This window comes from Daldinia caldariorum, assembly GCF_022478825.1.
Source record: "Daldinia caldariorum strain CBS 122874 unplaced genomic scaffold F4812scaffold_1, whole genome shotgun sequence".
Classification (NCBI taxonomy): Eukaryota; Fungi; Ascomycota; class Sordariomycetes; order Xylariales; family Hypoxylaceae; genus Daldinia; species Daldinia caldariorum.
In genome coordinates, this window is record NW_025953037.1 from 3864821 (window position 1) to 3885557 (window position 20737).

Here is a 20737-nt window from a genome sequence, read left to right on the forward strand (position 1 = left end):
TGCATAACTAGGAGAAGAAAGATTGGAGGGACGAATTTCCTTGAATCCAGTTGACCGCGGGGCTCACCACCTGCGACGAAAAAAAAAAAAATTTAAAAAATTCTGCCGGTTACGCAAACGGAGCTCAGCGATTGTTTAGTGGGCAATTGTGGACACTGTTGAAGTCGGTGGCAACCACTGCGACCACTGCGACCCCTGCTGCAACCTGCCTAACGTCTACTTGCGTCCACTGAGATTCAGGCTTGTCAGCCGCTGTCCCAGAAAAACACCCCGCCTGTATTTCATAGGCCCATGCAAAAACGGGGCGTTTAGGTTCCCTCAGTGTTTCTTATTTGGGGAATAGCCGTCATTGGCCGAGAATTTCCTAAATTTGCCGACTTCCAGGCTATGTATTTGTATCTAGGTACTTTGGTCCCGTTCCACCTTGGTAGTACCTAGGTACCTAATCGAAAATACCTAAATCCCGTCGTCATTGAAGCTAATATCACAAAATGCAAATGCATAAGACATAATAACCTTAGGTAAGGTATAAGATATGATTACTTCCGAAAGGCCATCCAATGAGATATTTCCTATTTCATACCAACTTTTTAAGCTTTTCTTGTCGGTTCTAGGTTCTAGACGGGAGTTCGCATATGTTTAGGTACATAGGTAGTTCCTTTCAGAACTAAAAATAAATAAACTACTGTATCTCTCTCGTTCATTCGATCTCACTGCCAAGGGGTCGAGGCCATCATATCTTAAATACCTAATTGAGTCAGACGGCCAGACATAGGTAGAGTAAAGCCACAGAAAATACCATGGCGTGAGGCTGAATGAATCACGTACCTCTTTGTTTACTTGCAGCTGACAACTCCATTGCAGGCACCTAAGATAGGAATCAATTCACCTACCTCTTATCACCATCTATACTGTAACGAAGCAAGACAATGAAAATAAATGCACTTACAATTATCATATCTACCCTAACCTAGCCGAATTTGAAGGTTGATGATATTTGATAAGTACTTAATTAAGTTTAATTCTCCCGTAATACCCTCACTTATACATAAGTCAACTCTCTCTTCTGAACAGTTGCTATGCCTGAAATAGCCGAAGGTAAGCAAGACATAAACATGAAATCGCGTGCAAATCTCATAAGCGCTGCCTTAACCTAATGTATATCAATTGTTAACCTGTTTGTGTGCGCGCGTGTTGTGTATTAAACAGTCGCTCGCGTCGTCCACTTCCTCCGCATCCACCTGGCGGGTAAGACCATCGCCAAGGTCGTCGCCCCCGACGACGCCAGCATCTTCGGCAAGGTCGGGACCAGCGGCCCCGCGTTCGAAAAGGCCCTCGCCGGGAAGAAGGTCCTCGAGGTCGCTAGCCAGGGCAAGTACTTCTGGATGGTCCTGTCGCAGCCGCCGCATCCTGTTATGCACCTAGGTAAGCTACTTTTATATATATATTTTTGCATAAATAACTAAACCTGGTGAAAGGTATGTTATGTTATATTATGTTGGGTTTGATATTGACGCGCAATTAAAAAGGAATGACGGGCTGGGTCCAGATCCGGGGCATACAAACGGGGTACACGCGCTACATCGAGCGGACCAAGAACGAGCCGGAGCACTGGCCGCCCAAATACTGGAAATTCCACCTCGAAGCAGCAACCGGCGCCAGCGCGCCCGACAAAGTCGAAGTCGCCTTCACCGACTTCCGGCGCTTCGGGCGCGTGCGCCTGGTCGACTGCCCCGGGCCGCACATCCGGCTGCACCCGCCGTTGGTCGACAACGGGCCGGACCCGGTGGTCGACAAGCACGTGTTCACGGAGGCCTTCCTGCGGGAGAAGATGCGCCGCCGCCACGTGCCCGTCAAGGCGCTGCTGCTGGACCAGGCGACGCTCAGCGGCGTGGGGAACTGGGTGGCGGACGAGGTGCTGTACCAGGCGCGGGTGCACCCGGAGGAGTACTGCGACGAGGTCTCCGACGCGGACGTCGGCGGCTTGTACCGGGCGATCCGGTACGTGTGCGAGACCGCGGTGGAAAAGCTGGGGGACTCGGATGAGTTCCCCGAGGACTGGCTGTTCAAGCACCGCTGGGGAAAGGGGAAGAAGGACGCCCCGACGAAGCTGCCGAGCGGCGAGGAGATCGTGCATATCACGGTGGGGGGAAGGACGAGTTGCGTGGTGCCGAGCGTGCAGAAGAGGAAGGGGCGGGGGAAGACTACTATTGACGAGATAAAGGGGGAGGAAGGAGAGGGCTCCGCGGAGGCGGAAGATGGGACGGAGAGTCGCTTCTTTCAGGGCAAGGGTAAGAGAAAAGGGAAGAAGCAAGTAAAGAGCGAAGCGGAGACGGAGACGGATGTAGACGCGGAGGAGCGTCCAAGCAAGAAGGCGAAAACTGCAAAGCCGAAGAGAGCTATGAAGGTCACGGAAGAGGAAGAAGAGGTAGGGAAGGAGGAAGAAAAGCCCGCGCCGAAGACATCCTCGAAATCTATCAAGCAGGTGAAAGAAGAAGCGAAACCGATCAAGCTCGAGCCCGAGCTGGGGAGAAGACGATCAAGTAGGCTTAGCCGTGTAGCCGCCTAACATAAGCGTTGGTAGTCCAGTGGTGCTATAGTGTAGAATAATGAGTATGAGGGATATGGAATTTCAAATGACAAGTATTCTCCATGATATAACACCCCTCCCCACCCCCTGAAAAAAAAAACAAGCACAATGATATGATTTTATTGACCATCATCATACATCACAAGTACGCCTTTACAGTATAACGCCTTGCAATAAAGAGACAACCAGACACGCTAGGGGGGTATCAGCATCAACAGTACTGCGCTGCTCCCCTTATTTTCCCACAACCATACCAGGAAACTAACAAGCAAAAACCTCCTCGCTACTACTACCCTACGCATACCTACCTGTTGTAGTTTAGGTAAGCTATCGTAGCGAACAGCTCTCTCTTATTTTGGCGCCTTCCACATCGCTTTCTCTCCTCAAATTTGCATAGCACGACCTCAGTACTACTCGATGCTCATGCGCATGAGCCCGTCGTTGGTATCCACCATCCCCTGGAATCCAACTCTGCCTTTTCCATTGATCACCCTCCCGCCATTTCCGTTGCCATTGCCACCGGCGTTCCCGCCGATACTCCCGTTCTCGCTCGGCGTCCCGGTCCCCGACGCTTTATCCCTCTCCCTGTCGCCGCCGTGATTGCTTCCCGGCCTCGAGCCCGGACCCCAGGGACCTCCATCCCTCTGCAGCGGGCTTTGGGTCACCGGCGATCCGTGCACGCTATTCATGCCGGGGCTGACGGCGCGTCTCTTCAGCCCGTGCGTGTCGAAGTAATCGTCATCACGTCTTCTCTTATTGTTAATGCGCCGCGTAATCTCCGCTGCGGTCGGCGGTATGCCGCTTCCTTGAAGCATGGACGGCGGGAGGGAAGACTGTTGTGGGGTATCTGATCTTTGACTCTCGCTTCCAGGTGTCCTACCGGCGTTTTGACCTAGCCCAAACAAGCCAGGACCTGACGATAGAGAGGGAGAGTCCATGTTAATGTCCTCGCTCATCCCGGATGAAGACCCCCTAGGCATGAGGGACGAGGGCGGTGGCGTAGTTCGCGCGCCTGCGACGCTGCTCGTCTCGGAGAAGTTCTCCCAGAAGTTTTTGCCCTTGGAGTTTCTCAAAGCTTGCTGCTTGAAACTGCTCGACAAGCCAGAGTCGGTCATCATATCGTCTTCCGGTATGTCGTCGAGAGGATCCTGTGTCGTACCTAAGTTTGGAGAGGATTGGGCGGTAGACATGTTAGCAATGTCTAGAGCTGGAGGGTGACTAGGTGGTACGCGGGGCTCAAGGTCCATGTCGCTTTCGCGGACTTGTCGAATAACTTCGGCTTCTCTGCGAGTCTCTGAATCTACCGGGGCGCTCTCTTCCATAAGAGCGGCGCGAATACGCGCGAATCCCTTCGTTTTTGGCTAAGAGCGTGTTTAGTAGGCGTAACTTTAGTAGAGGACGCATGGCAAGACTTACGAGTAGACTGCCTCGCCTCGTGACGGCTCTCTTGACAACACCTCTTGTACCATCCCTCGATAGAGCATCACTTGCGTCTATAGGTTTGTCATCGCTTTCGCTACTGGAGATATGCAACTGGTTAGCAGCCCAGCTGATACTCTCTCTTCGATTATGCGGGATGGAAGAGTCCCTAAGATCCTTAACGACGTTGTTCGGCGGAGACTTGGAGAAGCAGGGAGCAGCGTGGCTGAAGCCTAGGCCAGCTAGACCGCGTGGTCTCTTTTTGGGATGCCTGCGCGGGCGTGTTCGAAAGCTCTGAAGACTATTAACAGCTGGCGATGCCCCCGATGCCCCCGGCATCCACGGGACGACATTATTGCCGGATCCAAACGGGAGGTTTAGCTGTTGGCTGCCCTTCGAAACCTGAGGTGTACTGAAGATGGCATCTTCCATTTCTTCATCCATAGGATCGTCATCACCGGAACTGGAGGATGAATCGGAAAGCAGGGGGTTCGCGCTACCAATGGAGCTAGAGATGTTCATGCGCTCTTGGTTACCCATCATGGACCACAAAGAGGTGGCGGATTGCTCTTGACCATAGTCGCCGTTACCGCGACGGGGTATGTTCATAGCACGTCCGCCGATAGTGGGTGAAGAATCAGGAGATGATTGTTCGGCAAGGGTGGAATGATGTAAGCTAGTGGCGGCTCTGGAGAAATCTAGGCCACGGGAGCGACGAGGTAGGATGTTGGTTGGCGAAGCATAGATCTGCGAATGATCAAGTTTAGGGGAAAGAGGGGCAAGCTTGACGTGGTTGGGCGTTTGAGCGGGCGAAACAGAATCGCACTGTGACATTTGTATCGACAATCCGCGCATAGGAAATTCTGGTCGTCTGGGTGTGACCGGAGTAGTTGCGACAACGTCTGATGAAGTTGTGGTGACCATTGTCGTCATTGTCGTCATGTCTTGGTTTTTATCCTTAATTAGAGAATGGTCGGTATCGTCTTTGGATGTGCGTCTCGATGCTTCCAGTATATGGGGAGACGGTGATAATTGTGTGCCTCCGCCATCAGATAAACTCCTCTGCTTCGAGATTGGCGATCTTCCGATTATTCCATTTCCATTTTCAGTTCCATAAAAACGATTCCCTTGTCCTCCGTAGCCCTCTCCCTTCATATCCTCATCCATAACTGCTATATCTTCATATTTATTCGTAGCCATTCGAGTCGCATCGATAGATTTTAGTCGGTACCTCGGGTTTATATTCGTATATTCGGAGAATTAACAAGTATCGAATTGGGCCGCAATTTGCGTCGTAGCAATGCCGACACGGGGTAGTAGAGCATTGCTCATTCGAGATATGGATGAAAGAGGAAAATATGGGAGGGGGATTTTAAGGAATGTAAGGTGGAAATTGTGACGTCGCGCGTCAATTGTCACGGTAAACGCGGGCGAGCCATATCAGCGGTTATCGATAATGGAGTTGCACGAATCATCGTGATTACCGATAATCAATCAGGTGCAGATGCCAATCAGCAGTTACGATGGTAATGTTTACGGTATGGATAAGGCAGTCGCCCTTCTATAAATAGATCCTTGTGCCGCTCACTTCGGTACCTAACACAGTATTACAGGTAGGTACCTAGCATCCCTACGTACATCTCCCATTAGTGGACCGTGTAAAGTATCCTCACCTTTACAACATCAACAATAATAATTACAATGATTCTATTCCATAATCCATAACAACCTAGATAAGCTCAAACCTCAGCGCATCGTACTGCAAGTATATCGTCCCCGGCAACAGCGCCGTCTCCGTATTCGTCGCATTAAACGGCAAACTCAACACAATCTCATTTGTACCCTCCTTCAAAACTTGGGTCGAAAACTCAAACTTCTTACCGAAATTCTGACAGACGACACTACTCCGGACACCACACGACCCGCTCCGGTACGACGGTATGATCCACGTCTCGACGTCGCGGCCATTTGCGGCCACGGTGTAAGGCACGTTGGAGTACTTCTCCTTGGGCAGCGAAGCCCACTTGTCGTTCCCGTTCGCCGTCTTCACGCCCGCGAGCTCGACCGTGAGCGTCGCCTTCGTGGCCCCTTCTAGCTGGTCCCTCGCGAGGTCGAACTCCACCGTCCAGTTATTCACGTTCTCGTAGTGCGGCTGCGGCCGGAAGAAGTTGGCTTTACCCGGGAAGAAGCTCCAGTGGATGTAGTTGAAGTCCTCGGCCTCCGTGCTCTCCCCGATCCTGAACCGCACACCGTCCGGAAAGTCGCTCGGGAAATCCCAGTGCGCCCAGTACACCCGGTATTGCGCGGGCTGCAGAGGCTTCGACGTGTCTAGCGCGTAGCCATGCTTGTATTCTCCCGCCGACTTGTCGGGCGTGCCAATTCTCCAGATCTCCTTGCCTGCGCTCTCAGGGTCCCATCGAAATTTAAATGGACTGTCGCTTGCGGACTTTGAAACTTTGATGTCATCCTGGATAAACCACCCAAAAATACCTTCGGCGTACACGGTCAGTCTATACGTGTCTTCTTTCACTCTGGGGATCTCCACAGCTCCAGTTTCGGGGTTTATATCCGCCCAGTACTGCAGACTAGACTGGTCGAAAACATTCAGTTGGAAATCCTGCTTGTTTTCGGAGAGAACAGCAAGTGGCCGCTTTGCTCCTTTGGGTAATTCGATCGTGGCCTTGAAGGTGGTTCGCTTTGACGATGGCACGTAGTTGGGCACGTGCTGGGCAATGCTATCATAGAACTCGCTGTTCCATTCCGGATTTGCATATTGTGCTGCATCAGCTCTTAGTTCGGCGAGCGTCGTCTTCGGTCCACCCTTGTTGAAATGGTAATACTGTGGTCCCCAGGTGCGATCGAAGCCGTGAGTGATGTTTGGAACTGGCGCGCCGTGATGACCAGATACCAAGTAATTATACTAGGAATAAGAAGTGTAAGTATTGCCAATCTTATTTACTGAGATGCAATTTTAAAAGGGGGGACTGGGGATCTTACCACTATACCGTCTACAACTAGGTCGGAGTGCAATGGGCCTCCATAATACGTCTCTCGCGTATTATGAACAAGCCAAGCGCCGTACGCATTTCCGTCAGAGCTGGTCGAACCGTCTGAGTACTGTCCATGAACATCATGATCACGCCAAACCTCAGCAAAGGCATACTTGGTAAAGTAATCCGAGTACTGTTTTACGTAGGGATCATTCGTCGAGTTGCCGAGGTAAGTCGTCGCATCCTGAACGGTGATGGCTCTCCTGTTAGCATCGGCTGAGGGAATCGGTGCCCAGTTGCCCTCGCTACCGGAGAGATGAGTCCATAATTTTGTGTTTGGCCGAAACAGCGTGCGTAATTCTCCAAGGCCTCGGAGGAAAGGTGTCCTTGGGTTGAAATAAGTGACTCGAGAGAACATATGTAAACCCGTTTCGCCTTCTCGCAAGAACCAGTACTGTTCCAGCGTCTGGTTGGTAGAAGCGTAGGTATCGCTCATCACAACACCGCCGTACGGTGTTCCGGTTGAGTCAGTGCCCTTGATGAGCTTAAACCGAGCGGTGCCACCTGGAGTCCAGAACCCGCTGGGAATACAAGAGCAGTCCAGATATGGCCCTCTACCCGCACTTCCGCTCGCCGTACCTAATAAGTCCTGCTTCCCTAGTGAAAGCTGAGTAACGGCTCCATTACTTTTACTCACTGCTACTGAGAGGTCGTCATTTCGAAGGAGGTACTGGGCTTTGGTCTCTGAGGCGTCCAAAAACGCCGTTGCTCGTGAGGTGAGGGCGACAAAGGCCAACACCTTCAATGTCACCATTTTGCCGACAGGAGGTCTGATTATTGGTGTATCTTACTCCAACCAGCGTTTCAGGACTGGAGGAGGCATAATAAAACATAACAGCAACAGTGCCATTGTCGCTGTACATAAATGCTCGGTATGATGTCGCCAATTCTTGCGAGATCTAGACTGCCTAAAAGACAGGACCTGCATCAATACAGACTCCTCGGTCCCTCTTGGGCCGAAATAGTATTTCTACGGAGATATTATGTATGGAAGCTTTCATATGCACAATAGTAAGATGCGGGGGGCCTTGGCTTGGATTACAGAGCCGATCGAGATGGGTTAACCTAACCCCCTACTATGATTCTTGGTCCGCGGCCTACTATGGTATAGATCATGTATGTATTTTTGGCAAAGTACCTAGATATCAATACTAGGTCGTATTGACCCGGTCAATAAAAATTGTGATATAGATCTAGATCCCCATAGCTGGCAGACTCCCCAGGAGTATTATTGCAAGAAAGAGAGCAAAGTACTGTTCCTAGGAAAATATCTATTAATGATGGCGCTTTGAAACGAATACTTGGGATGCTCTTTTGAGATAGTGACCAGGTAGGTATGGTAGGTAGTTAAGTGTTTATTACCAAACTACATGTTTAGAACCCCTACCATCAAGCGGCGTCATCACAACCTTGATAATTTGACGTAAGTAATACGTAGTCTACAAATATCACTTTAATGACCTGTCGGTTATTGTCCTTAATATCGTCACCTTCATGAATGAGTGGCTACCACCCTACCAACTATTTTAGACCCTATTGATTATTCTAGACTCTGCCAATTGTTCTCCAAGTGCCATTTATCCCATCAATCATAGCTTGTATCCGGATAGAGTTACGTCTCGATTAATATTAGAGGTAAGGCTTCAATGTTAACCACTCGTGGGTCAGACAGACTACAATATCAATTGTGCTACTAAGAAATACACTTTCGGCCCAGCGGTGTGTCTTTGACAGGAATTCTAATTACAGGACTGGCAGTACGTGTGGAGATATATACGTATACCGTATACTAGTATCATAGTATCGCATGTTAATTGCCCACATGCCTCAGGGGTTGATCCACAAATGGGCCGTTACTAAGAAATGATTATGTCCTCAGCTATTATATAAATCGCCATTCCCGTTCTGATTTCAAGACATAGCAATAAGGGATTCTATTCCAAGAGGCATCATCTTAAGCCGTCAAGATGTTAGCATTCAGAGCAACTCTCCTAGCAGAGTTTCTCTCTGTTTCTCTCCTTCTACTAGCTTTCTTTGCCGGTATCTCCAATGCGGCATCTATCACGCCAGGAGTAAGGGGTATCTGTAAGTAGCAGCACAATAAAACTAAGTCTGGCCGAATTTATTTCTAACTGTTCTCTCAGCCCTTACCGAGGATCTCTCCAAGCGTGCCAGCACCGCCAAAGTAAGCTCTACGGAGCCGGCAGCCGGAGAGTATATCATATCGCAATCTCCCATCGCGGGCAAAACCGTCTACTCAACTTTCACCGCAGCCCTCGCCGCCATCCAAAAGGAGTCCAGCACCAAGACCGTCAGCGTATTCGTCTACCCGGGGACTTACAAGGAGCAAATCGTCTTCACCCGCTCCGGCGGCACCACCATCTTCCGGGGGTACACCAAGGACCCGACCTCCCCGGCTAGCAACCAGGTCATCCTGCAGAACAGCCGCGGCGTCGACACCCAGTCCAGCGAGAGCGACACCGACTCCGCAACCCTGTTCGCCCGCGCGGCCGAGATCCGCCTGCACAACATCGACCTGCGCAACGTGTTCGGGCAGACCCGGAACTACGCGTCGCTGGGCTTCGCGACCGAGAGCAACGCCCTCGCCAGCCTGTACGGGTGCCGCGTCGCGGGCAACCAGGACACGTTCTACATGGGCGCGGGCACGAGCGTGTTCGCGTACAACACGGTCATCGAAGGGTCCGTGGACTTCGTCTGGGGCTCGGGCTCGGCGTATCTGCTCAACTGCACCATCGTCCCGAACATCAAGAGCACGTACATCGCCGCGATGAAGCGCGCGTCGGCGAGTGCCGTCGGCGGCCTCGTGTTCGACCAGTGCCGCATTGCGGCGACGGCGGGCGCGAGCGCGACAGCCGGGACGGTGTTCCTGGGCCGTCCGTGGAACCAGTATTCCAAGGTTGCGTATATCAAGACGTACATGGATAAGTCGATCGCGCCGGCGGGATGGTCCATCTGGTCGACCTCGGACCCGCGGACCAGCGGGGTTCTGTTCGGCGAGTACCAGAACACCGGGCCTGGCGCTGCTACCAGTTCTCGCGCTAGCTTTTCGCGGCAGCTTTCTAAGACGGATGTTGCGCAGTTCCAACTTAGTAAATTTTTCTCTTCACAGGGAACATCATGGTAAGTAGATTCTATTGCCCTGACTAAAACGCTTCCGGGCTAATTACTATCGCAGGATCGATATGACGGACGTGAAGACGAAACCGTTTACCCCGTAGTTTATGTACATACTTCTTAAAGTTTGAGGGTTATAGTCTTCAAGGTAGTATACAGGTAACCGAGTAACTTCAGATCCTGTATCCTCTTGCGAGTGTGCTAGAAGCCCTTGATGTGGCTGATGTACTTTTATATATTGATATTGTAGAGCTGAAAGCTGAAAAGCAAAAATCAAAATCTTTATTTCTGTGGAAAATACATTATACCTACAAACTCCTTGCTTTATGTATAGCATCGGGAAAATCACGATTATTCACAAGGGAAATTAAAGGCGAGACTAGAAGCAGGCTAAGGGAGCGCACCCTGGAAGGAGCGTCACACTAAAAGCCCATTGTGTAGCGCTTAGAGGTTGAGCTGCGCGGTCTCAGCCTTTGAAATATATTCCCGGTAAGGCTCCAGCTTCTTCTCTACCTCTCCGCCTTTACCACAGTACCTATCAACCTATTGTTGGCAGTTAGTAACTGATACGGAAAAGGAGTCCATATATGGGGCATATGGGTGGGGATTGTAAGGATAGTCCTATGAATATGCGGTTTATAGGAACTGCTAACGTGACCCATAGCTAAATGATAGGAAGGGCAATGAAAAGTTTGCACATACAATTGTGGTGCTGCGGCCAGTGTAAAGCTTAGGGTCCAGCATAGCATCGATCTCGTCCCAGATGTCTTTGAAGTACTCGTCCTTCTTAATACGCTCGATAAGGTCATTGTCACCGCCCTGTCATGTGTTAGCTTCGTATATGATTAATAGTTCACAACTCTTAATAGTATTCCATTTAAGAAGGAACTTAAAATTGGTATGTGTCAGATAGAATTCTCAACGTACTGCAAAGTCATGTTAGCGTAGATTCAAATGCCGAGCAAGCTATTCGGGAAGTGAAATCAAAGACTGGTGCTTTTACGTACCCTCGTGTTTGACGACGTAGCTAGCCTCGTGGGAAAGCACTCTGACTTTCTCGTGTGCTTCTTGTCGGGAACCACCCTTGGCAACAATCTTCATCAAGATAGCCTCGGTGATCATCTATAGTGCCCAAAATTAGTATGCAGTATGCAGCAGACAAGATGTTACGTTGAGATCAGCCTCTATATTAATGCTCCTGAGAAAGCATAAAATCGGTGCTGAATTCTGTATTGAGATAGACATACGAAAGGAAGCTCCTGCTTGTTACGCGAATCTATTCGCTTAGGGTAAACAACCAAGCCGTTGGTCACGTTGTCGAGGCCGATCAGTATGGCATCAGCTAATAAAAACTATGAACTGTCAGCTCGTTGCTCCCTTTAGATGAAACCGTGCTATGGAGTCTCACCATCTCGGGGATGTCTATGCGACGAATGGCTATATAGATTCACAAATTAGTAGCACACTAAATACGGAACGGCCCGCTGCTCACCGCTATCACTGTAAGGCCAAGAAGTTAGCAGCTACTTCTAAGAGCTAAGATTGTCTCAGGAACAAATGAAAAGGGGCTACCTACTCTAAGGATCTTTCGAGCCACTGTGCCGAAAAGGTATTAGAGAAGTTAACCGGAAGACTTGCAAGCTTGCGGCCAAGCGAGCAAATACGCTCAGACCTAAATCGAGTGAATTAGCACTCTATTGCGTAGCGTGAATTATGGAAATGTTAAGAAAACGGTACTATACGCACCGCATAGGGTTCCTCTTGTATGCCATGGCAGAGCCTGTAGTACATTAGCCATCGTAAAGTCATTGCGTGTGGACTAGGAGCCCGACTCACTTCCGATCTGGTCTTTCTCGAATGGCTCTTCCCTAAAGATAGTGTTAGTCTGAGATGGTGCAATTCTTGAGGACGATGTTTTACGAACAATTCCTTCAGATTGGCAAGATGACGGACTAAGTGATGTTAGTTTCTAATCTCATATTTTCTTGGTCTCATAAGTTGGGTAAGGTAGTTGAATACTCACTATCAGATGTGATACGTTGCGCAGTAGCGCCCAGACCCGCAATGGCATTAGAACTATACCAATATGTCAGTAACCACTCTTAAGGCATATGAATAGAGGAATCCGGTATATCTTCGAGGCGGTAGGCCCCTCATATTTCGGCTAGAAGATATTGGATCTTTGGATAGATCAACGCGGACATAGTAAATCGGCAACACATACATGCGGAGGTCGACTTTTCTCGTATATGTTTGCGTAGATATAGGGTAACACTATAGCAGCTAGAGTTAGAAAACGCCTTTTTATGGATTGGGGCTCGACTTACACCAGGAAAACCAGCCTTTTCGCATAGGAGCACATTTAGCTGGTCTACCTTGGCTTCGTCGCCCTGGAAGAGCTCAAGGAAGGACGCCTGGGTGCCCGTCGTTCCCTGTCCTCCACGGAATCGAAGTTCCTGGCGGACATGCTCAATATCTTCAAGGTCCATGACTAGTTCTTGAATCCATTCTGCAGCTCGCTTGCCAACCGTAATCATTTGGGCCTAGGGACAGTTAGAACGGTCTAGTATTAATAGCTTCCAGCAACGCCTGTGTCTCATAGTTTCCATTGAAAAGTTCACAGGAAACAGGAGATTTGCCACTTATCTTGGAGCAGTAGGGTTGGAGGCGGGAGAGTTTGATATCGGGAAATACTTGCGGGTTGGTAATGCGTGTAGCCTAGAGTTGGCTCCTCTCGCCACTTCAGTGCAAAGTTGGACAAATTGCTACGACGGATTAAGATCATTTAACAGATACCATCGAGTCTTCATTTTACGTACTATATAATATATTAGTAGTTGTGTCTTATAAACGGGACGGCTTACGCTTTAATGATTGACTTACCCTAATGACCTTGGCGAGCTTAGGCAAAAGAAGGTCTATCGCGTCTCGCATAAGGATCAATTCAGTGTTATCAGTAACTATTACGATGTCAATAATCATAGAACGGAAAATGAGAATATAGAATATATCGTGGATTACCAAAACACGAAGTAGCCTATCAGGAGGTGATTAGCATTTGTATGGCCGCATATCATGTATATAAGATGTTCATACCCCAGCGTGGATAATGCCAGCTGCCGCCGGCGCTACAACGCCATACGCATGGACGTGACCCATAACGTCATGTCGACGACGATGTTCCTCCTCTATGGCAATCTTAAAGTCATCATCTGTTACAGTAAGGTGGGCTCGCATCTGCTCGAGAGCTTCGTCCGTGACTATGGCATTTGAAGTTAATAAGAGTATTTCTTACGATATTGAAGCCAATTGGCCCTTAGCAATAGCAATCTACGAATCTACTACGGTGGAATATTTCAAACATGCAAGCGGTGGCTTAGAGATAAATGAAAGCAGTCTTTTTCTTACTGGACTCGAGACCAAGTTCCTTTTCAGCTTCGGCAAGCCATAACCAAAGCTGTCGCCAAGTGCTGTGCCTACTCCTCTGGCTGAACAGCTTCTTCATTTCCTCGCTAGAGTAGCGGGAGTCCAGAGGCGTTTTGTAATAATCGTAGCCTGACATTGTAGTGGGGTGATGTCGTATGAGGGATGATCAACGTCGTTGGAAGTAGATTTTATCGCGCAACACTTTGTAAAAGAAAAAGTAGCTGGTAGGACAGACGTGCACAACCAGAACTTATAAGAAAAGAGCCCCGAGGTAGGAAAAAAAATAGATGTAACCTAATAAGCTTAAGGTAAGATTATAAGGGCACTAGAAGAAATTTAAAATTTAGTTTATTTTCTCTTTTCTTGCCCTCAAGGAATTCTCGTTATAGATTTATGTAAGGATACATCAGGTATGCGCAGAAAGGTCGAGTATAGGGACGTTTGTCTTGGGGCCAATAATTTTTTTAATATTGCCATATGGCGGGGTGATTGGCGCCAAAAAAAAAACTTGATGGAGGGGTAATTTGAACCCTAAAATAGAAGGCGGTGAACTACGAGCTAAGGTGTAGCTGCTAAGTAGGTGCAGCTCTGGTGTCGATTGGCTAATCGATGTCAGGTACAAGCATGCGTCCATATGCATATACCCCAGGTACCTTAGGTACCTACTTCAGTGTCCAGATTCCACTCTTACTACAAGGTACTTGTCCTAGGTAACGCATCTGCATCCCTCCAGCCCGCATGGCCTAATAAACTTCCTTCAAGCCGATCTCGCAGACAACAAGAAACATCTCACGTTGTACAGTTACAGAATAATTAATAATTTCTTAATCAATCGATGAAGAGTCTTCGGTATTAAACCAATCGCATTTCCAATCATTCAAACAGGATTTCGGTTCTCGTGTAGCTAGCTCCCACGCCGAGACGCATATGACTTACAACTAGGTACGTCCAGATCACCTTCTGGAGATGCTCGTGATGCCATGCTAAGCACTTCATACACTATGCCCTGGCTCTTGTGAATCGTGGTATAAGACTGGTTTAGGATTCTAATGCATATAACTGGAGACGATTAAGAGGTAGATATTAGATGCTAGTGGGTGTCTAGGTATCACGAGCACGCTCATTGCGTATCTGCCGGCGGCATATCCCAACTTCTTATGGGTTTCCCGCCTTTCTTTCTCTTCCCCAGGGCTGCACCACCGTCACCAACGAAATTCATAACCCATTCCAGGACCCTTCTCGCTTTCATCAACTGAGGATGTGCTGGCTTGCTTGATGACAAGTCCCGCGCACCGTATAATCCACCTTGATCATTTCTGTCGAGCTTCCTCCGATAGAGGAGGTCAACCTTCGTCAGACCCTTTCGCAGACTATGCCCATGCACTTTTTTCATGAAGACGCTCAGCGCGACGTTCCGGAGGAGCACTATATCTTGTCTGCGAAGTTCTCTAAGAATACTGCCGGATGATTCGCTAAGCTCCGATGAAAGCCAAAAGGTAATACTGAAGCCTGATTTGGTTTCGTCCCCAACAAGAAGTTCGATTAAGGACATGGTTGAACCCCATCTGGTTCTCACAGTGCGTGGTTCAGCAATGGAAATTATACCAACGATGAGGTTGACTGTCATCGTCTGCGGCGCGATGAATTCTAGATGCGACGCCCTGGGTACATCCTCGAGATCGCTCAGGTGAGTTGCCTGAGGAATTGGGGGCTGATTCCGGCGTGCAAAAGAATTACTGCTTTGAACCGAATTGTACAAACTCATGTCTTCGGTTGTGTTCAACGAGGAATCATCGGTAATAAAACTCGTAGGCAGTTGAGACGATGGCATATCATCATGGACTGCTAACGAGTGGTCGTAAAACTGATCCAACAGCTCCTGACTTGCTTTATAGGTCCCCGGTAGGTCAGAAGTAGACGAGGACGATGGCGAGGGCGTAAAAACGGTAAAGAAGCCATCATCCTCACGATAATCTTCCCTTACCTGATGAAGCTGAGAGAAGCCAGTCGGCAATGCAGTTTTCTCGAGCGGTATAGACCTCCAGACAGCGACATCCCGGGAAGAAGAGAGAGTAATATTTGCATTTTTCGGACTTGGACGGATGTCGTCGAGGTGGGCAAACTCAGCGATTGGATCCAAAAATTGGGTTAAAAGACCTGACTCTCCCCAGTCCAGTTTATGATTTTCTGGTGCACCCGCGAGAATTAAGATCCTCCGCACCATCACGATCTAAGGAAATACCATCATCATGTATTCAAAGGTACCTCGGTAGGTAGAGCAGATAGTGCTCGGGTTATGATAGATAAGTAGAATGCTGATGTAGGTAGTAAAGAAATTTGCTTGTTTGTAAAAGCATAAGCAAGCCGGGACGGATGAAAGTAAAAGTACCAGACACAGAAGGCATACAGGCAAAGGTACCTAACAGGCACCTGCATACTTTAATACCTTAGTAACAGTTCGCGCCAGATCAACGCCAAGAACAACCCCCCATCGTCTCCACTTAATTACTTCAATTCGGTTTGTTGATGCAACTTTGCTTGGACCAATTACAACAATTTGCGATTTGTTTACTTGGACTGGGGGGTAATCGGGCACTGACCAAGCCTGTACTTCGTACAATGCAGAATTAAATCACCGCCCCTGTTTCTTCAATCCTCCAACTTGATTCCATAACAGACTTTTGGAAGCCCCTCGATATTATTAGACCACAAACCCATTTGATTCGAACACCATGTCCCAGGAAACGGGACTCTGGAGTGTTCGGCGACCAAGAGAGGTACGATACGCGATGCGCTCTACACAGTACACAGTCCTTATGTTTTGTTACCTACCTACAATAGTGCAGGTGATAATGTAGCCGCTCTAGCGCGACCGGAATAATATATACCTAGAATATCAACTAACTAATTTTCGCTAGACCCTTGGTGGCATCAATCCTAACACTTCTATACCACAACCCGCATCAGCAATGAAGAGATCAAGCTCGATTGGACATGGAGGGGGATTCGGAGGTAGCCATATGCGATCCGTCTCGGGATCTAGACAATCCCTTGCGCTCGGCCGCTCCAGCCAGCATCTCTTCTCTCGATCGTCGTCCGGTACGAACCTGGCCGACATGGGAATGTCTTCGGTCAAGCGATCCTCATTCCAGAACCCTCCCGGCTCTACAATAAAGACTTATGCTTCCGGCGGCGTACCGATGCGAAATTCGGAGAACGAACGGAGGAGTAGCGTCTATCGTTCCCGAACCTCGACAACCGGCCCAGGAAACCATCAGAGCTTTTTCCAACAAGCCCCTCAAGCAGCTGGTGTACCGCGTGATCCGCGTCCGTTAAAGGACCGCTCGTTCCAGGCGCGAATAGGTCAAGAGCTTTTAGATTACCTATCGCAACACAATTTCGAAATGGAAATGAAGCATACTCTGTCGCACAACATAATAAAGTCGCCGACCCAGAAGGATTTCAACTATATGTTCCAATGGCTATATCACCGTATCGACCCCAGCTATCGCTTCCAGAAAAACATCGACCAAGAAGTTCCTCCGATTTTGAAGCAGCTACGTTATCCTTACGAGAAGAGTATCACCAAGTCGCAAATCTCCGCGGTGGGTGGCCAGAACTGGAGTACGTTTCTGGGATTGCTTCATTGGATGATGCAGTTGGCACACATGCTTGAGGGTTACTCATCGAATCGCTACGATGAAGCCTGCATAGACAGTGGGATTGACGTTATTAGCGATCATATTGTTTTCGACTTTTTAAGCTCAGCGTACCGGGATTGGCTTGCTATGGATGAGGACGCCGGTGATGATGACGCTGAGAAAGTACTCGCGCCCCATGTGGAAGATATGGCGGCCGCCTTCGAGAGGTCAAACTCCAAGTACCTATTGGAACTCGAGGAACTCGAGGCGGAGAATGCTAGACTGCTCAAGGAGATTGAGGATCTCGAAAAGTCCACCCCGGATCCTCGTGTTCTCGACAACCACTTCAAGATTATGGAGGAGGATAAGGTCAAGTTTGAGGAGTATAATGCGTTGGCCTTATCGAGATCTGATAAATATGAAAGCCGCATCCAAGTTTTGCAGGAAGAACTTGACAAGCTGATGGAGGAACTGAGGGAGGCAGAGGAGGAGCGCCGCGCATTGCAGAAGGAGGTCGACGACCAAGGCATCAGCATGCAGGATATCGACCGCATGACTTCCGAACGCGAAAGGCTGCAGAAGGGCATAGAGTCCGCAACCCTTCGACTCGACGAAGGCAAGAAGAAGGTGGCGGAAAAGGAAATGGAAGCCAGTCGTAAGCTCGACGAACTGGAGAGGCTTGTCGACAAGTACAACACGCTCGCCTACCAGATCGGCCTCATCCCCGCGACGGCCGTCAACGCCAAGGGCGTCGCGTACGAACTTGCCGTGACCGTCAACGAGTCGGACTTCACGGGCTCCATAATGAAGGGGTCATACTCGAGCGGAGGAAGCGAACGCCTGCTTGCCGATCCTGTCACCGGCTATCAGCCGGCCCACATCCTCAACCTGGACCTGCGCGGGCATGTTAAGAACAACTTCCTGGCTCTACGCAAGGAGATCTCGGAGAGGCGGTCCGCGGCTATGGACGCGATGATGAAGGATCACGATCTTCTTGATGGCATTAAGGAGGCGATCGAGGACAAGAGGAACGAGGTCGAGGCTCTGGAACACAGGGTCAGAGCGGCGGAAGAGGAGTACGAGAAGACAAAGGAGGTACGTCAAGATTGTGATTTTTTATACCCTAACGGATACTGTTTACTAACAGATGCTAGGTTACCACGACACAAAAACTGGCCTCCGATGCGCAGATCGAGAAGATGGAGAAGGAGCTCGCCAAGATGCGAGCTCAGCTCACCGAATCCGTACAGCTTATGGAGCAAAGGGAAATGAACACAAACATAGAGTACGTCTTTCGCCCACCTAGTGCTTATATATACCTATATATATACCTATTTATGCACCTTGTGCTAACATCAACCTCAGATACGAACAGCTAACTCTCCGAGCCAACGCGTTGCGCGAGGAGTTGCACACGGAGATCGAGAGGATGCTCAACGACATCATCAAGTTCAAGGTGCACATCCAGAAGAACCTGGAGGACTACGAGGGCTTCGTAACGGACGAGCTCGAGAAGGAGCTCGGTAGCGACGAGATGCAGGATGATACCCGCGGCGTTGATATTTGATTTAAATTTTCTCATGCGCGGCTGGGTTTTTGAATTCCTACTCCACGATGCTTATGTCTACGCCTGTACGGAGTTCGGTTGGACTGGGTGGTGCGAAATTGATGACCGTAATGATGATGTCGTGGATGTTCTTTTTGTCCTTTTTTTTTTTCGTAAGACGGGCGGGAATGGCCGTGACGCCTGGTGTACATATGTCCCGCGTGCTTATGGATAGTAGGTCAGAGCGCAGGTTTCAATATACGAGTAACAGCAGACGTTTTTGCATTTTAAGATCACCTTGAGCCGCATCCTTTTTTTTCTCTTTCTTTTTTTGGCTAGCTAGCAAGCTTACATGGTCTTGGGCTGTTCTGTGCTAATATCATCTGAATGGGCCGCTCAATAGCCGTAGTATTATAGAGATTCTATATCTCTCCAGGTATGTATGTTATAGGTATATCATCCCAACCCGCCCTATCACTCTCTCTTATAAACGCACTTATATAAATACTATTATTGGCAACTGCTTAAATTAATATACTACTCGTTCGTACCTGTTATAGAGAACTTATTAAAAATACTGGTTATGCTTAAATGAAGTCGATAGGATGCTCACGTCAATGGTATAGTATTGCCAAGTAGAATATTGTATATCATGAAATAGCCTAGAAAGAACCTTAGTACAAGTACCTGGTCGATATATTAAGGTACGATATACTTTTCACAACGCAAGCATGTGAAAGGATAGCGGGGTTCTATAGCGGGGTTCTAAGCTCCAGGGGCAGATCCAACACTGGAGCTTAGATTGGGAGCTCCGCCAAACTTCGCCCCAGATCAACTCCCACTACGACCACTACATTACCTTAGGTAGATAGTATACTACTTCCACTAATAACCACTATACCAATCCCTACCTAATCTACCTAAAGCAAGACCATTCCCATTACTTTCCACCAACAACATCGCCATCTTCAATACACATACATATTGCTTACCTATTAATAACTATGTCCTCAACCCCCACAAACCCCTCCACCTCCTCCCAACCGCCCCCCCCCGCCTTCGACTTCCCCCGCGAATACCACTTCCCGCCCTTCTTCACCCGGCAAACCAACCTGACCACGCACCACTCCCAACTCGAGAAGTGGTCCTCCCTCATCCTCTCCTACGCGCGCCACCACCGGCTCTTCCGCCTGTCCCTCTCGTACGACGGGACCCCCTACGAAGACCTGTTCCGGAACCGCAGGATAAACCGCTCCTTGAGACTCGCCGATGCCAGGGAGGTGTTGGAGTTCATGAGGAAGGAGGGGAGGGCGGAACCGGTCGGTACGGGAACGGGGTCGGGGAGAGACGGCGAGAATGGGAATGGAGGAGGAGGGGGGGATGTGTATTGGGTGTACTGGCGCACGCCGGAGGAGTGGGCGGGTTTGATCGAGGGGTGGGTGGATGAGACGGCGCAGAAGGGCACGGTGTTGACGCTGTATGAGTTGACGGATGGGGAGGGGACGAGGGGTACTGGTGAGTTTATTACGTCCCGCGTTTACCAAGCATGGAACATGGAAGTAAGTCGGTCTAACGTAAATTCGCAGAATTCTACGGCCTCGATCCCGACCTCTTACAGAAAGCGCTACAAGTCCTCGTCAAGCGCGGCAAGGCGCAGATCTTCGGACAGGAAGACCAGCAAGGAGTCAAGTTCTTCTAAGTACGGAATATCGAACACCGAGAACGAAATCCAAGTCCAAGCCCAAGTCCAAGTCCAAATCCGATTTGTGATTTGTTCTGTTCTGCTATAGGCTACCTGCTGCGATCAAGTATATATTCCATAATAATATGTGCAAGAACCGACAACAGCAAGGCCTACCTGGTACCTATGTATGTAATTTATCCGCTTGCCTACCTAACCTCACCCAGCCAGATACGAATCCGCCACTCG

General features: G+C 49.2%; 8 protein-coding genes across 8 annotated transcripts; 4 read left to right on the forward strand and 4 right to left on the reverse strand.

The window, feature by feature from the left end:
• The first annotated feature begins 528 nt into the window (after window positions 1-528).
• On the forward strand, window positions 529-2647 carry F4812DRAFT_412107 (Formamidopyrimidine-DNA glycosylase N-terminal domain-containing protein). The gene is made up of 3 exons (XM_047932683.1): window positions 529-1098; window positions 1210-1425; window positions 1530-2647. Exons 1-3 carry the CDS (start codon window positions 1080-1082, stop codon window positions 2567-2569), a joined length of 1275 nt encoding a protein of 424 aa, XP_047795561.1. The 5' UTR covers window positions 529-1079; the 3' UTR covers window positions 2570-2647.
• Window positions 2648-5518, reverse strand: F4812DRAFT_412112 (uncharacterized protein). The gene is made up of 2 exons (XM_047932684.1): window positions 4007-5518; window positions 2648-3951 (listed from the first exon to the last, which is right to left on the reverse strand). Exons 1-2 carry the CDS (start codon window positions 5207-5209, stop codon window positions 3001-3003), a joined length of 2154 nt encoding a protein of 717 aa, XP_047795562.1. The 5' UTR covers window positions 5210-5518; the 3' UTR covers window positions 2648-3000.
• Window positions 5519-5527: 9 nt separating this feature from the next.
• Window positions 5528-8306, reverse strand: F4812DRAFT_412114 (polysaccharide lyase family 4 protein). The gene is made up of 2 exons (XM_047932685.1): window positions 7007-8306; window positions 5528-6929 (listed from the first exon to the last, which is right to left on the reverse strand). The coding sequence occupies exons 1-2, from the start codon at window positions 7811-7813 to the stop codon at window positions 5739-5741; spliced, it is 1998 nt and encodes a 665-aa protein (XP_047795563.1). The 5' UTR covers window positions 7814-8306; the 3' UTR covers window positions 5528-5738.
• Window positions 8307-9026: 720 nt separating this feature from the next.
• On the forward strand, window positions 9027-10298 carry F4812DRAFT_455063 (carbohydrate esterase family 8 protein; the record flags this gene model as incomplete). Its single annotated transcript, XM_047936761.1, has 3 exons — window positions 9027-9144; window positions 9204-10200; window positions 10256-10298. The coding sequence occupies 3 exons, from the start codon at window positions 9027-9029 to the stop codon at window positions 10296-10298; spliced, it is 1158 nt and encodes a 385-aa protein (XP_047795564.1).
• A 340-nt stretch (window positions 10299-10638) lies between these two features.
• F4812DRAFT_455064 (adenylosuccinate lyase) lies at window positions 10639-13756 on the reverse strand (the record flags this gene model as incomplete). The annotated part of the gene is made up of 17 exons (XM_047936762.1): window positions 10639-10737; window positions 10897-11013; window positions 11248-11316; window positions 11442-11546; window positions 11603-11631; window positions 11687-11694; window positions 11771-11866; window positions 11941-11974; window positions 12031-12062; window positions 12119-12146; window positions 12218-12270; window positions 12419-12468; window positions 12522-12737; window positions 13078-13154; window positions 13216-13231; window positions 13291-13454; window positions 13603-13756. The coding sequence occupies 17 exons, from the start codon at window positions 13754-13756 to the stop codon at window positions 10639-10641; spliced, it is 1347 nt and encodes a 448-aa protein (XP_047795565.1).
• A 633-nt stretch (window positions 13757-14389) lies between these two features.
• F4812DRAFT_412118 (uncharacterized protein) lies at window positions 14390-16011 on the reverse strand. Its single transcript, XM_047932686.1, has one exon. It carries the CDS (start codon window positions 15842-15844, stop codon window positions 14741-14743), a length of 1104 nt encoding a protein of 367 aa, XP_047795566.1. The 5' UTR covers window positions 15845-16011; the 3' UTR covers window positions 14390-14740.
• Window positions 16012-16204: 193 nt separating this feature from the next.
• Window positions 16205-19453, forward strand: F4812DRAFT_412119 (HEC/Ndc80p family-domain-containing protein). Its single transcript, XM_047932687.1, has 4 exons — window positions 16205-16397; window positions 16539-18356; window positions 18416-18546; window positions 18627-19453. Exons 1-4 carry the CDS (start codon window positions 16353-16355, stop codon window positions 18826-18828), a joined length of 2196 nt encoding a protein of 731 aa, XP_047795567.1. The 5' UTR covers window positions 16205-16352; the 3' UTR covers window positions 18829-19453.
• A 19-nt stretch (window positions 19454-19472) lies between these two features.
• F4812DRAFT_44109 (ESCRT-II complex, vps25 subunit) lies at window positions 19473-20635 on the forward strand. Its single transcript, XM_047935203.1, has 2 exons — window positions 19473-20322; window positions 20394-20635. The coding sequence occupies exons 1-2, from the start codon at window positions 19812-19814 to the stop codon at window positions 20504-20506; spliced, it is 624 nt and encodes a 207-aa protein (XP_047795568.1). The 5' UTR covers window positions 19473-19811; the 3' UTR covers window positions 20507-20635.
• Window positions 20636-20737: the final 102 nt, after the last annotated feature.